The following is a 16,616-nucleotide window of genomic DNA, read 5'->3' as shown; positions in this document are numbered from 1 at the left end:
GGCTATAATGCAAAATAAATTATTTGAGCTAGACAGGTAAATCTTGTCTCCTGGTCCTCTGACTCATATTATTTGTTCAATGGCTATAGTATTTGTACATTTTCAAAAACCGAACAACAATTAGAATGTTATCAAAGTATTGGGTATAGATATTCAATAGTTATTTTTACAAAAAAGAAATCAGTCTTTTTATGGGGGGGGCATCATCTGGAAAATGAACAATTCATAAATCAAACCACACACTTATATTTGTGAAATAATTTTCACAAGGCACTCAGAAAGTATCATGTTTATTGGACCTATGACTTTCATTAGGACATTTATTAAGTAACTGTTAAGTTCAAATTAGCTTGTTTAGGGAGAGAAAATCACCCCATTACTAACTTTGCTTAATAAGCTACCAGCATAGCCTAACATAATAAACCTACCCACGACATCATTTAGAATGAAAATTCACTAAACTAGTAATAGATCTGCCTTTGTATTACTCTGTAAAACAAAGGAATCTTTTATAAAAAGATATAATTATCTTAAAAAAATTTAAAAAAGAATCATTAAAAAAAGAGATATAATTAGATTCTTAAATATGTCAAGTCATCAATTCTCATAAATTAGACAAACGGAATTAAGCAAATTGCTTTAAAACATTAAATCAATTTGAAAACTTTAATATGACTGCCAAAATAAAAGTGGCACAACCACAGCAGCCTTCCATCAGTTCATAGGCCTATCTGACTGATCTTTGTCTTCCCACTAGAATATGTTTCCATAGAGCAGGCACATCTGTTTCCACACACTCTTGAAAGACACAAAATTTAAACACATGAAAAGACATATCAGCGTTCTTAAAGGGAAGACAACATCAAAATGATGCCAGTTCTAAGTTAATTGAAAATGTGACAAAGCCCAATAAAAATACCATATGTCCTCTGCCAAACCCTGCCAGTGGGGCTACATGAACTGTTTAAAATTCATGTGGAAAGATTAAGAGTGTGGTACTAAAAATTAGAGACAAAGTGGAAAAGAACATCCAAAAAAAGACCCAGACGTATTTGCAAATTACTTTGATCATACAAGTGAATAAAATCCAAACAGATACGAATAAAATTGCTTTTAAAAGAATATTTTGAACTTCTGGCCAAGATGGAGACGTAGGTACATGGTCTTTGTCTCCTTGCACAACCAAAAGAAGGACAACACCAAATTTAAAAACAAAAAATAACCCAGAACTGCCAGAAAACTGAACTGTATGGAAGTCCAACAACCAAGGAGTTAAGAAGAAACATTTATTCAGACTTGCAGGAGGGGCAGAGATGGGCAGCCAGGGCAGAGAGGACGCACAGCAAGGTGTCAGCTGGAGGACTGGGTGGTCCCACATTTGGGTGCAGATAAACTGGCAGGAACAACTGGGGAGCAAGACAGACCACACAACCCAGGGCTCCAGCGCAGGGAAATAAAGCCTCAAAATCTCTAGCTGTAAAAACCGGTGAGAGTTGTGGTGGAGGGAGAAACTCCCAGCCTCAAAGGAGAGTCTGTTGGAGAGACCCACACAGGGTCCTAAAATGTACACAAAACACCCACACGGGAATCAGCACCAGAGGGCCCAATTTGCTTGTGGGTAGCAGGGGAAGTGACAGAAAGCTGGCCAAGAGCCAAGCATGCAGCATTGTTCCCTCTCCTACTCCTCCCCCACATACAGAGTCACAACACAGAGACGTGGGTTGCTCCACCCCTTACAATGTAACAGGCACTGCAAGACAAAGAAATATAGCCCAAATGAAAGAGCAGATCAGAACTCCAAAAACAGAACTAAGCAACAAACAGGTAGCCAATCTATCAGATGCAGAGTTCAAAACATTGGTAATCAGGATGCTCACAGAAATGCTTGAATATAGCTGCAAAATAGAGGAAGAAGTGAATGCTATGCAAAGTGAAATAAAGGAGAAAATATATAGGGGACCAACAGTGAAGGGAAGAAAACCAGGACTCAAATCAATGGTTTGAACCAGAAGGAAGAACTAAACATTCAACCAGAACAGAATGAACAATCAAGAATTCAAAAAAAATGCAAGAGGCTTAAGAAAGTCTGGGGCAACTTTAAATGTTCCTACATCCGAATCATAGAAGAGCCAAAGGAGAAGAGGAACAGCAAGAAACTGAAAACTTATTTGAAAAAAAATGAAGAAGAACTTCCCCAATCTGGCAAACAAAATAGACTTCCAGGAAATTCTGGAAGCTCAGAGTCCCAAAGAAGTTGGACCCATAAGACTATCAGCTGATTTCTCAAAAGAAACCTTGCAGGCAGGAAGGGGCTGGAAAGAAGTATTCAAAGTCAAGAAGGGCAAGGACCTCCACCCAAGATTACTGTAGCCTGCAAAGCTATAGTTTAGAATGGAAGGGCAGATAAAGTGCTTCCCAGATAAGATAAAAGTTAAAGGAATTCATTCTCACCAAGCAGTTATTATATGAAATCTTAAAGGGACTTATCTAAGCAAAAGAGATGATAAAAAATATGAACAGTAAAATGACAACAAACTCACAACTAGCAACAACTGAACCTAAAATAAAAATACCCCCCAACAAAAACGAACTAAGCAAACAACTAGAATAGGAACAGAATCACAGAAATGGAGATCACATGCAGTGTTATCAGCAGGGATGGGGATGGGGGAAGGTACAGGGGATAAGAGGCATAAATGGTAGGTTCAAAGTAGACAGGGGGAGGTAAAGAATAGTGTAAGAAATGGAGAAGCCGAAGAACTTATATGTACGACCCGTGGACATGAACTAAGGGGCTGAGGGGATGCTGGTGGAAGTGGCGGGTGCAGGGTGGAGGGGAATAAAGGGGGGGGGGGGGGGGAATGGTACAACTGCAGTAGCATAATCAATAAAATATATTTAAAAAATAAAAGATCATTTCCATGTTTTAGAAATTTAAATGTGAGTTCATGTTTATTTAATACAAATATAAAACAATACAAAGTTCCACTACTCTGCATTTATAACCATTTCTAAGGATGTAGCTTAGTTATCAACTTAGAGCTATTCCTGAGCAATGCCGCAATTATTCAGAAAACCACCCTTGCATTGAACACACTTTTATACAGACAAAAATAAAAATACAAAAACCAGTGTACTTCCTTTTAAATCTTAACACTGAACAAGCTCTTCTTTAAATACTTCCAAAAAAACCCCAACCTCAATAAAGAATAAAATTGGTTATTACGAGCAGCACTCACGTACTCTTTCGTGAAGACCCCCCGAGGCCCAGTGGCTGTGCCCTGGCTGGCGTCCAGTGCATGTTTGGCCAGAATATTACGGGCAGCTGGACTTAAACGGAACCTAAGAAGAAAACATGAAGGTTAGAGGAATCAATTAAGACTCATATTTGATTCAAATATATCTAAATGTCAGCAGCTTTGCTAAGAATTTAAAAAATAAAAGCATAATAAAGCTAAAATAGTCACAAATAAATTAATCTGCACTGATCTGGTTTCTTTTACTAGATCAAAATTTTCACAGAAATTTAGTTACTATTTCAAAATATTCTTTTAAGAAAACTAAACATAAGGAGAGAGCTTCTACTTTTCACGTGGCTCACAACAGATAAATAGGGAAGTAACTATAACATTCCTTCATTTTTTTGTGATAAAATACACTTAACATTTACCATTTTAAGCATTTTAGGTGTAGAACTGAGTGGCACTGCGTACGCCCCACGGTTGTATAACCACCACCACCGTCCTTCTCCAGACCCTGTTCCTCTCCCCGGACAGAAAATGGGCTGGGAAAGAGGAACTCCCCGTTTCTCCCTCTCCACACAGCGGGCAACCGCCACTCTACCCTCTGTCTCTGTCACTCTGCCCCTCGAGGTAGCCCGTGGAAACCACACAGTCTTTGTCCTTTCACGAGTGGCCTATGTGACTTAGTATAACGTCTTTGAAGTTCATCTGGGTGGTGCGTGTGTCAGCGTTTCCTTCCGTTTTAAGGCTGAGTAACATCCCATTGCATGGATATAGCACTTTTTGGACACATGGGCTGTTTCCACCTTTCAGCCACAGTAGATGATGCTTTTATGAACATGAGTGTCCAGTATCTCTGAGTCCCTGCTTTCAACAATTCCTTTGAGTATTTATGCAGAAGAGAAACTGCTGTATCATAGGGTGATTCTACTTTTAATTTTCTGAGGAACTAGAACTGCCATACTATTTTCCCAGGTAGTAACTGTACCATTTTACATTCTCACCAATAGTGCATAGGAGTTCTAATTTCTCTACATCCTTGTCAATGTGAGTCATTGTCTAGCATTTCTTAAAAAAATAACAGATATTCTAACGAGTGTGATGTAGTATCTCCCTATAGTTCTGATTTGCAGTTCCCTAATACTCAGTGATACTGGACAGTTTTCATGTGTTTACTGGCCATCTGCACATCTCTGGAGAAAATGTGTACTTGGGACCTTTGCCTATTCTCACTAGGTTGTTTATTTTGTTGTGCTTGAATTGTATCTTTCACATATTTGTTCTACAGGAGCAAATGAAATCTATATGAAATCATTTTGTAATTTGCAAACACTCTAGAAGAGTAAAAGGGGGAAAACAATCATGCCGATTCTACAGACAAGGAAACTGAGGCTCAGTGAAAGCTAACACGACTGGTGAGTGCCTGCTCTTCCACGGAGCCCTAAAAACACAGCGGCGAACACAAAGGGCTGTAGCGTCAGATAAAGAAAATCAGTCAAAGGAGTCGAGTCCGTAAGTCTAACTTAGAAATGAACTGGAACAACTTCATTTTGTTCCGCGCTGCAGGTGCGCGAGCTGCAAGTCCCGGAAATGCTCTAGCTGATATGGACTCAGTGCTACCCAATCTTCACTGAAATTATTTCCGATTTTTATGTAAGATTGACTACTAACTGGCCAATTCGAAATGTTTTAAAGAAAGAAAATCACTGCGTGGGCCAATGCTGAGCAGGTTCACAGTCAGCTGGTTCGTAACCCACACCCTGGGGCCTCAGACCTACGTGTCTCCGAAGATGAGTCGCACCAGCAAGAGCACGCCCGTTATCCCTGCAGGGGAGGAGAGCACCAGGCACAAGATGCCCGTGAGCCCCTACCTTCTGATCTTCATGGTGAAAAGGAGAAAATAAAGGGAGTTGTGACCATGGAGTCAGAAATACTGTGTGATAACAGGAATTTAAAACTCACTACTTCAAAAACACTTTTTTTTTCCTGACAAGAACTGACAATGGTAAACTAAAGAAAAAAAAATACTAAAAAATGGAAGGGTTTTACTCAAGTTCAAAAGTGGTTTTTAGGATATTTTCTCTACAAATAACTTTTTCCTATAAAGTTATTTGTATTATAGAGAATATTAAATAAGTGAAACTTGTTAGAATTTTCAGAGTCCACCAATTAAAGCTATGTAAAGCTAAAGTAAAACAATGTTTACTAAGTATCTGTGTTGTTACAGAACAACTAGACAAAACAAAGCTCTAATCTCTCCCAAACTCAAATGCAAAATAGCTGGAAAAGGAACACATGTTAAAATGCTAATTTCATGATCAATTATACATTTAAAAGTGGTATCCACAGTACAGTAATTATAATCCATGAATGGGAACACAACAGGAAGTTTTATATATTGAATTCCACTCTGGAATCCTACAACCCCATTCGAGTTCAGTGTGAACATGTACAGGGCGTGCCCAGTACCTGGAACACGGCAGGTATTCATTCAATACCTATTTGTTTATTGAATGAACAAATGAAGGTAAAGTACTCATTCCTAAGTCTCAGTTTCCTAAGAGAAAAAAGGGAAGGTCAGCAACTTCCTACTTAATGTACAAAGATGTTCTAAATATTATATGATCAAAGTACTCTACAGGTTGCCACAGCATATTTCTTTTTTATACATCATCATTCAAATAAACATACTCACTGCAATTTCCCTGGTGTGTGTTCCTTTTTGACAGGGACAGAAATCGGCGGTTCTGGCGAGGGGCGAGGTGCTGACGGTTTGGAAGCGGCTGCTGGAGGACCTACATCTTTGGGAATCTCAACATGTTTCCAGTCTTCTCCCTCTTCAACTAGCAAACCAATTAGTGAACCCAGCCGTATATTTTTAGACCCTTCTTCAACCTATATTTTAGAAAGAAAATAACTGCAGAGATGGAAAGGCTCATGACCTCATGAAACAGTTTATTCCTTTGTTGGACAATTCATTAATCTCTCAATTTGAGCTAAAATCTGCTTCCTCCCCCCACCCCGACTCACCACCTTCCTTTCCTACCTTCCCACAGTTACACCTTCCTTTACCACTTTCCCCTCCCAGTTACTGATGCTCTCTCCTGAAATAGCACACGTACGTACACACATACACACACACACACACACACAATCTCCCCTCTTTCTGGCAGCCTTTAAATATATAAGACATATCTACAACTGTCTTCCTTCTTAACCCCAAACTAGACTGTGGTTACATACCTCAGCTATTGGTAATCTTTCTCAGGGTTTCTATACAATGGCTTCAGAATTCCAAGAACTCCTAAGAGATTAATTCCCCCAAATAGGTTCTATTTACTTACTAAAACTAATTTAAAGAAAATATTTTCAGTAGACTTGATCTAAAATAACTAACATCTCATTGTACAGACAGAACTAGTTAACTGCTCTGGTCAATGTTAAGTGCCGCTTCCACCTGTCTCTCTGTGCCTATTTACAAACCCGAGACAAAAGGAAACTGCAGGGCGTTTTCATGAGGACATCAGGTACGTGGTGGTGTCTCCGCTGAGCAAACGCATCTTCACAGATAACACCACTTAAAAGTGTAAATAAGACTGAAGATAAAGCTTAAGATAAATATATTTTGAGTGCTCCAGTAGTACTAATTTATTTTTAAAGAATCAATTCTTATTTAATTTTAAAAAGTCCCTGGAGAACCTTCAGATGACAATATTTTATCAGTTCAGTAACAGAAGAAAATGTCATTCCTTTAAAATTTGCTATCACTGCCTTTCAATTACTTTAAATAAGGTTCACTACAGATGTAATTTGATGAATAACTGAATGACAGGCTGCAGGACGCTGACCAATACAGTAATTATAAATAAACTCCTAAAATGAGACTGACATTTCTGAGTGATGCTAATTTTGATGCTGATTAGTATGAGCACTACTCTTAAAGTAACAGGACAGAATTCCCAGGAGTAAGGAGCCTTTCTACGTTACCAATGACTGATGGAGAAGGAGCGAAACAACGGCGTTGGTAAGGCCAAGTACACCCTATAGGAACTGTGTGTAGAACTCAGTGAGGACGTTGAAGGAATCGCAAGCTGCGCAAAATACTAAAAGTCCTAAGGACAGTGTGCGTAGTGCTTTGTCACACACTGAAGTTCTGCTTCTTTGGACTGCTTATTGTCCTCACTACATCACAAAGATGAGTTAAGATTATCATTCAGTTAACATTTTGTCTTCTTCTAAAAATGTCTAATGACCTGCTTATCAATTGCTAACTCAAAACCACGAAGTAAAATAGCTCATATTTAAAAAAATCGATTAAAAAACACTAAGCGATATAAAGTCCACTTGATATTAATTCCTATCAACGGTGAACCAGAAGCAAGATCAATACCCAAGTACAAAGAAGGTCACTCCAATGCAAAGCATTCTTTGAGAGGAAAGTTGTATTGAAAAAATATCAATGGATTTCTGAAGTCTGAATCAGATACTATATTAAATCTAAAACTGACACCTCAACTGTTTTATCTACAATAAATCATAAAAATGATTTCCATATCAACTGATACCTTCACAAGGAGGCAATGAGTATTTGGTATCATTTCAACTTTTATCATATCTAAATATTAAGTACAATTTATTTTTAACTACTCACATTTTTCCCATTAAAAAATGACAGCATGAAGAATGATACCCAAATATAATGGCCAAGTGTGTACTACCACACAACTTGAATATATTGCAGAAGTTAAATGAAAATAAAGTCTATTTGTAGTTCAATTTAAAGTCATTAAAATCACTAAATGAAGTTAAGATCATTTCTCTGACTTTATTCCCTGAGAAATAGAGGTGTGCTAGTTTCCTGTAGACTAGTTTGCTTATGTTACAGTCAGCAAATATTTAAAATTGGGGAAGGCTTAGTAACAGAAGAGTAAATAACGCTCTTTCCAAGTCATGTTTAGAAACCAAACAAGAGAGCCCTCGTTACTGCTCCCTCTGAGTGAGCACCGTGCATGCACGCGACCCTACCACAGCGCCCAGTTCTTTTCCCAGGGGCCTGGCTGCTTCACCAAAATGCTCTCCTCCTCTTGTGCCTCTGATTTCTCAATATGAAATGCAGGGTTTTTATACTTTGCCCTGCTGAAACTGCTGATTAATGCTGAAATACTGGATCTGGAACTTGCCATTCAATGTATTAGCGTTCACGCCTATTCTTCTCCAGACTTCGTTGCTTTTAATGCTGGCTCTGCTACTTACTAGTTAGGTGAGCTTAGTAAAGTTTCTTTATTTCACTATGACTGTTTCCTCGTCTGCAATGGAAATAATAATAGTCGCTACTCAGAGTTGTTATGAGGAAATAAATGAGCTAGATATACAACACAAAACAGTGCCAGAAATCTGGTAACCACTGCATAAATGTAGGTATTTATTATTATTAATATTATTATTATTATTATTATTATTATATTGGTATAACAAGTTACTGTTACTCCAAGTTACTGTTTTAAAACAAAAATATACTCAACACGGATCAAGATTAGACTACAGAGGAGTGTCCCTTGGTAAGGGTTGGACATTCATACCTTAAGGCCCAGCGACCGCAAGGCTGGAAGTACTAGAGAGTAAACAGCAACATATGAGACCACAGAAGTAAGGCCTGTGACAAACTAGTTTCCCACAATACTTGACAGAGGCTGAATTCTCTCCCAAGGCATGACCTCCACGAAGGGGCTATTTACCAGAGACATCTCCACAGACTTGACATAAACCACCTGCAAACATGCTCAAAACGGCCACCTAATCCCATCGGTGAACCAATACAGGACAGGAAATGAACAGACAGAGTGGCTACAGCAATATTTCTCAACAAGAAAAATGAGGTGGTTCATTCCACCTAAGTGCTGGTAAATACAGTGTTTTGATTCTGACATTAAAAAACAATCAGTTAGTTGAGCAATTATTTAAATATTTTTCTTTTTAAAAGTGGAACACTCGAGAGCTGCCAAGCGAGTGCTGACGGAGCCTGCACTGCGGTTGGTGGAGATGAGCTGAGTCGCAGGGCTGACCCGGTGGTTTGAAAGAGGAATAAAGATCTGCCACCAGGGTTTCAATGGTTTTATTCTTTAACATGTAATGATTAACTTATGTGCACAATGAACTTGGGTGTAAAAGGAACATAAGTAAGAACCACTGAAGCTGAAAGCAAATCAATGACAAGACCAGGTAAGCCGTGAGGAGCTGAAGAAACATTCAGCAAGTCTTCGAATAAAGGTTTATCCGGCCTTCCCGGCAAAGTGCCAGGCTCTGTTCCAGCACAGATTTAACTCATTTAATTCTCCTAATAATCTTATGAGGTTAAGTGCTATTATCATTGCCATTCGCAGATGAGGAAACTGAGGCATAACAATGTTAGGTGCTCAAGATCACAAGGCTATCGGGCATCGAACTCACTACTGTCTGGCACGCCCTCCTGCCGGCATTCAACTCGGTCACTACCAAATCCGAGACAGCGTGCACATGATCAAATGACCACACAGCACCTCAGGACGGTGCTACCATTTTTAAAAACAAGCTTAAAAGAGAAGCTGTCCCTGGCTGGCATAGCTCAGTGGATTGAACTCAGGCTGCGAACCAAAGCATTGCAGGTTCAATTCCCAGTCAGGGCACACGCCTGGTTTGCAGGCCACTGCCCCCAGCAACCACACACTGATGTTTCTCTCTCTCTTTTTCTCCCTCCCTTCCCTCTCTAAAAAGAAATAAATAAAAAAAATCTTACAAAAAATTTAAAATTCAGTATTCTATAAAAAAAAAGAGAGAAACTGTAAAGTGGATTATAACTGATTTAGTTTTTAATTCTTTGGGAACATAGGCTCACTTACCATTTCAAAAGGCAAAAATTAGAACTGAGAATATCTTCTATTTAATAGAATTTGCTCTGAGCTTTCAGAGGGTATTTTCTCAATTAGAAACGTAAGGCCACAGAGAAGAATTAATTGAAACTCTCACAAGTTCAAATTTCAACCATAAACTTTCAAATTATAAAATGCAACTTTGAATGCAATTTTGGGAATTTAGTAAAAAATAAAGGGGGACTACCTAACAATAAAATAAAATCATATTAAAAAAATTCTTTAGAAAACACCATTGACATAGTATCAGAGATACAGCTAAAAACTGATTGAACACAATCTCTAATAAACTCTCTAAATGTCATCCTAATATTCTTTTATTAATTTATCATTTAAAACACTTGCCATCCAATTGCTGAATAATAAATTTAAGCTTATTCACTAATATGTGTGTAATAATTTAAGATTTTCTGCTCAACAATTTACTAGTGATTAAATGAGAATTTAACTTTCCCATTAACTGAACTTAATTACAAAAAAAAATCATAAAATTATTTAAACTGACAGCAAATATTCTTTATTAACATTAAGAGCTTCTAAACTTTTTTCCCTGGTTCTAGGTGAAATGCAATAATTATTATTATTTTATATTTAAAATGGAATTCAGATGCAAATATTTTAAGAGTGAATACAAAGAAAAAATCAAACAGGAGGGAGGAGAATGCAAAAAACCCTTAGAAGACTGTGAAAATAAATCCCTGTGATTACCAAAATAAGATATAATTTCTCATACTTTCACAAAAACTAGAGTTTTATATCATCTCTCGGCTTTAATAAGCTCAATTATCCAACTCCTTGATTCTGAAAGTAAAATCTCTTTTATGTATTCCTATAAAATCATTTTATTTATGCTAATATGAGAATTTGTCTACAATGAAAGACAAATTTGCTTATGTACAACTTGCTTATGCAGGGTTGGAGGGCTGGAAATGGAGTGGGGTGAAAGGCTGAAAAGAAATAAACCAACCAGTAATATCACCTCAGGTTTTTTTTCCATTTTTCCCCCAGTAAATTGCACACTCTGTGACATTAATATACTCCCATTTCTATTACCCCAAAAGCATGTGAAATGATAACAAAGCCATAAAGCCTTAAAATATACATACAATCTTTTCTTTGGCAAGAAAACAGCTATTTGTGCCACTAAAGCTGCTATCAATCATGCTCCCACTGCTCCCCAGAGCACCAGGGGAGCAGATGAACAGGCCCTGCCGACCCACGGCACTGCTGGCCATCTGAAATGCACTGCTAAGCGGCTAAGTGGAAAATGCTATCAGCTCTGGAAGACGTTCATAGCCAAACAATCCAGGCAGTCTAGGGCCAGGCACACAGCTTGCCAAAAGCACACACAATAAACTGTACTTGGGCTTATTACATATGGCAGTTCAAACAACCTTTTTCTTTCCGGAAATGCTGCATAAATTAGTCAAAGAAACTATTTTTGTATGGCTATTTATATTTTTGAAGCCTACAATCATAGCTGCTAGGTAACATATTTGCACTTAGTTATAAAGGGAAAGAAATTTCACTGCCTGTTCATATTTCCTCCAAGGAAACATTTTCAACAGCGTGTTTTACATGGCTACTAATATTGTGGATTACAAGTGAAAGACGTTTGGTAAATTAGAATATAACAAATAAAATAGAAGCACCCAGAAAAAAGGGAAAGAGGATTTTCTGGTAAGAAACACAGGTGAAAACCATGTGTGGACCTACGTCTAATTGGAGCACGGCATTTCCAAGTACGCTCTTTGGATAGGACACACAAAGAAAGGCGTTCCGTCCATGCTAAGGGCAGAGGTGAGCTGGAGTTTCAGAATTAAAGACATATCGACAAGGGACTACCGATAGATGTGCAGCTTATCTGTACAAATCACATTGTAGAGGCACGGATACTTGGCATCTAGTCACGATTCCTTAGACACACATACAGAAAGCATGGGATCTAATGGTCACCAAGAGCTGAGGGAATAATTACAATGATGGGAAGAGCAACATGTATCGACACTTGGTGGGTGACAGGTCTTGTGACGACTGCACATGTGTTCCCTCATTGAATCTCCATTATTTCCCCATGGCGTAGGTATTATTATTATTATCTCCACGTGATCATGAAGAAAACGACAGACAGAAGAGGAAGATGTTGCCGATCATTACACGGTGAATAGCCGGTGCGCCTCATCAGCTACATGAGCCAGGCAGCGAGCCCACGGCCGTAGCTGCTGCACCACACTATCTACTAAATGTTCTGGAGGTTAAGAAACAACCATGCAGCACCAGGGAATAGACCATGTCCATGCAACCCTAAAGAGCCAGGCTTTAAGCACTTTACTTACTTTTCACATAGACTCTAATATTCCATCTTAAAAATAATATGCTTAGTACAGAAAACCTAGAAACTATGAGAAAAATGAAGAAGGGAACCAAGTGGATTTGGTTCCACTCACCAAAGATAAACACTCAACGTTTTTATGACATTTTATTCTTTTCTATACTTATATTTTCTGTGTAGTCTTAAGATTATAATCACTGTCTACATACAATTTCCCAAAATTTTTGAGTATTTATTAATGTATAACATATACAAAGAAATCACATTTTTAATGGAGATTATTTTTAATGGCTAAGGACATTCTTTTCTTCCGTTAAGTAAACTCTCTTACATTGCTACCCCTTTTGTTTGACGGGATGTCCTAACTTCAGGTTCTAGTAAAACCACTAGAGTCTCCAACATGCTGCTCCCCATTTTAAATCAGGAAGTCAAGGCTGCCCAGAGATGAGCTCTCAGAATGACTGTGACGGCAGGCCCAGGGTGGGAGAGACCAGAGACTGGAGAGGTTAACCAATGAACAACCACGGGGCAAAACCAACAGAAGACTGCTTACACTCCCGAGTGAACCCTGCAACTCTGATTTACCCTCCAGGTGGCTATTCCGGGGTCATCTGAAGAGAAAGACCCAGCAGCCTCCTACCAGGTGCTCCGCCTCCCTTCTCCCTCCTGCTTGAACTTTCTGGACTGTTGCCTGCCCACAGCCAATTCAAAGGAACAAACACTTCTTCCTCAGGGACTATGTACTTAGCCCAGAACTAGCTCTTCTCGACCTTCTCCCACCCCTTCCATCTACAGCCAATGCAAATTATTTCAAAATGACTTACATCTTTCTTCCTCAAACCGTTCTCGTAAGAGCCCTTCAGCTCCTTCCAGCCCTGCTGCTGGTGGTTCTGACTTCCTGCCCCAGGACCTGGTCCTTTCTCTGCCTAGCATTTGGCTCAACGAAACCCTTCTTTTATAAAAACCTTTGGGCGAGTAAATGTCTTTGTTTAACAACTGCATGTACTTAAATTTAGGTCTAAAAGGAAATGAGTGGTCTTCCTAGAGGCACAAGCACATTTTCCATAAAAATGCGTATGGAACAGAAAATACACCATCAACAGAAAAGACTGTCAACTAAAGACTGTATACATTTTCGTATACAGAATACTGTACACACATGTTTTTATATAAACATATATTTTAAATGATGATAAAAATGCCTAAATTGTAAGAATGAGTGAGGATTTAGCCGGGCCAGTGAGAGTGGCTATGAGACCTGCAGACAAGACCTCACAGGATGTCTGAAAACAGCCTGGTCGGGGGCAGGCATGGAGCAGATGGCAACTTTCACACTGGCGACTCTGGGGCTCCCGGGGTCCCGGAGGTAGGACTTCTCATCTTCTTGTGATGAGAGTAAAACATTCCTTCTTTCTGATGAACTTCAAAATTGCTAGTTCTAAGCTCTAACCTATTGCTTTCTTTGTCTTCAAAACTCCACCTCCAATAGCCCTCTCTCACCCTCGCGCCAGGATCCTTCTCCTTCTCCGCTAGCGAATCCCACACACTCAGCACCACGACTGGTAAGGCTGAAATAGTGTCCTGCTGTCTGGTCACCATTGGCCATTAGCAGTCCTTAACACTAAAATATTTTGTACATCTGAACTTAAAATGTATTATGTAGCACATAATACAACACTATAAAAACGAGGTAAAAATAAAAGGTCACTTCATCTCAAGGAACTTCACATTTAAGAAATCTTCATCCTGTTGAAAACAATCAAAATAAAGACTCACCACTATTTTGGCCAAAATGCCATCGTCATTGGCATCTAAGGTCACCACGGCTTTGTCCGTCTCTATTTCACACAAGGCATCTCCGGCACTCACAGCTTCACCTACGAGATAAAACTGGCTTTAGTTTGTGTTTTAAAGTACGAATTTTGGTATGTGAGTTGATATGTGTGTGTGTGTGTGTGTGTGTGTGTAAAACACGGATAATAAACACCAAAATATTTGGTAGCTATTTCTGGGCTGTGGAAGTATAAGTAATTCGCATTGTATACCTAATATGTTTGCCTGTGTATATATGTATGTTCTGTTGTATTTTCCTGAAACTCTATAATGGACATAGTGATTTTTTTTTAAATTTTTTAAAAATTGAAGTTATTGCGGTAACATTGGTTAATAAAATTATATAGGTTTCAGGGGGGGTAATTCTATAATACATCATCTGTATATTGCCTTGTGTGTTCACCACCCAATATTTCTTATAATAAAAAAAGCAAGTACAAAGATTACTGAGTAAATACTAAAAATGAGATCACATTTTGGAGACAATAGCAATGAATGTGTATCCTCCTGTTAAGAAATCAATTCCAGATGCCACACTCCTTCCTTTATGATATACTTTGACTATTATTCCACAAAGAGAAAAATTTTACAGTTAATAGCACTTCTGGGTTAACATCGAGTTCAGAAAACCTGCTGGCAGCAGGAAGCATACATAAATAAAGTATATTAAGCAGAAAGAGAGATAATCGAGATACAATAAGGTCAAATAAGAAACGTTTCTATGCAACAGAAACAGCATGGAAACTCAGAATCGGTGAGCAGGGCCCGGCTTGCTGGTTTCCAGATCTAGGTTAGATTGGGGGCAAAGTACAGCAGCTTCTCTTCGAGTACAGGGAACTGAAAGCAACCTTATGAAGCCAGGGGACTCCAATCAGATTCTCAGCTTAAAGCGGGGTCAGGGTTCCTCTGTCCTAAGAGGAGGCTGGTAAAATACGTGATCCACACCTCTGGACCCCGACTGTGACTTGAGGCAGTGGGGTGGGTCTAGGAAGGCAAGGGAAGAAAACACCGTCTCCATGCCAGGAAAAGCTCCAAGCTGTCCTCTGGCTCCATGGCTGCACCTGCTAATGTCTCTAATATCAACAGCAAAATTCCTGATTGGGGGTGGGGGGAGGGAAAGAGTAGGGGACAAGTGGGAAGACATTAAAACACAAACACCTTCCATTCAAAAGTAAACTGCAAAACAAAGTTCCACAACATATGAAGAAATCCAGTGCTAAGAAAGCAAACCACAGATCAATATTTGGAACAGAAGTTCATTTTAGATGCAATTCATTTAGTGCAACCTGCCAAAGATTTGAAAATAAGTACTTGAGGATGTTCAGAAATACAGATGAAAAGAAAGATCCATCACAAAAACAAGAGACAGAAAAAACAATACTGTACAGGAATACAATGATATCAGACAGAAAGAAAAAACTAGAAATCCTGGAAATGAAATAAGTCTTGGAAGCGAAATAAAAAGAAACAATCAACAGAGCATATTCTGGATGAACTCGGTGAAGTGATTGGGTAAATTATAGATGGCGGTAAGGAACTACCTAGAACTTCATACAGGCAGACAAGAAGGTAAAAAATAGGAGAGAGGAGTTAAGGCATAGTTCCAAGGAACTCTTCCAACTCAGACACAGGTTTGAGTCCAAGCTCTGACACTTGCTAGTGATCTTCACCAAGCTACTTATCTCTCTGTCAGAAAGGTTTTGATATATAGATATATATATATAGATATATAGATATATCAAAGATATATATCAGAGAGAGAGATATATATAGATATATATATATATAAATATAAATATATATTTAAATCACAGAACTGGAAATGTTACTTTTCACATGCATCTTCAAATAAGACTTTGCAACATCTTAAATTAAAATGTTAGGTATGTTATAAAGAACCATTAAGAACCAAGACTCATTCTAGCTCCCTAGTCCATACCCTGTTATTTCACACAGATCATTCAGCAAATATTAGTGTACAAGGCATTATACGAAGCACTGGATATAAACACAACAGTAAGATATGGTTCTGTCCACAAGTTCACGGTTGAGAGGAAAAGACTGAGAAGCTAGGACAGAGCATCAAGGTTGGCATGGGGTGACAGACAGCTCCTCAGCTGCCCTGTTGGTGGCTGATGGGTTGTAGAAGAGGTGGCAGCCCTGCAGTGACCCTGTGCCACCCCCTCGTGGTACAGCTGAGGTGGAGCGAGCCTGGAGCAGGACTGTGGGCCCCAGGAGGGGCCGGAGCAGAGGCCTACCCGGGGCCGCTCCCCTGCACCAAAGCCAGCATCATCACCCTGTTCC

The 16,616-nt window shown here is 39.0% G+C and overlaps 1 protein-coding gene across 1 annotated transcript in view; it reads right to left on the bottom strand.

Annotated features, from left to right (window-relative positions):
* The window catches only part of PDHX (pyruvate dehydrogenase complex component X), a 61,166-nt gene that overhangs the window by 24,489 nt on the left and 20,061 nt on the right, over window positions 1-16,616 (bottom strand). The window contains exons 3-5 of the mRNA XM_028515495.2: window positions 14,256-14,356; window positions 5,938-6,137; window positions 3,244-3,342 (exon numbers count right to left, since the gene is read on the bottom strand). Of these exons, the coding sequence (XP_028371296.1) occupies window positions 3,244-3,342; window positions 5,938-6,137; window positions 14,256-14,356 (400 nt within the window). The remainder of the gene's footprint in view (window positions 1-3,243; window positions 3,343-5,937; window positions 6,138-14,255; window positions 14,357-16,616) is intronic.

Source organism: Phyllostomus discolor, chromosome 6 (genome assembly GCF_004126475.2).
Source record: "Phyllostomus discolor isolate MPI-MPIP mPhyDis1 chromosome 6, mPhyDis1.pri.v3, whole genome shotgun sequence".
NCBI lineage: Eukaryota > Metazoa > Chordata > Mammalia > Chiroptera > Phyllostomidae > Phyllostomus > Phyllostomus discolor.
The sequence above is the reverse complement of the archived record's forward strand: the minus strand, read 5'-3'. Positions and strand labels throughout refer to the sequence as shown.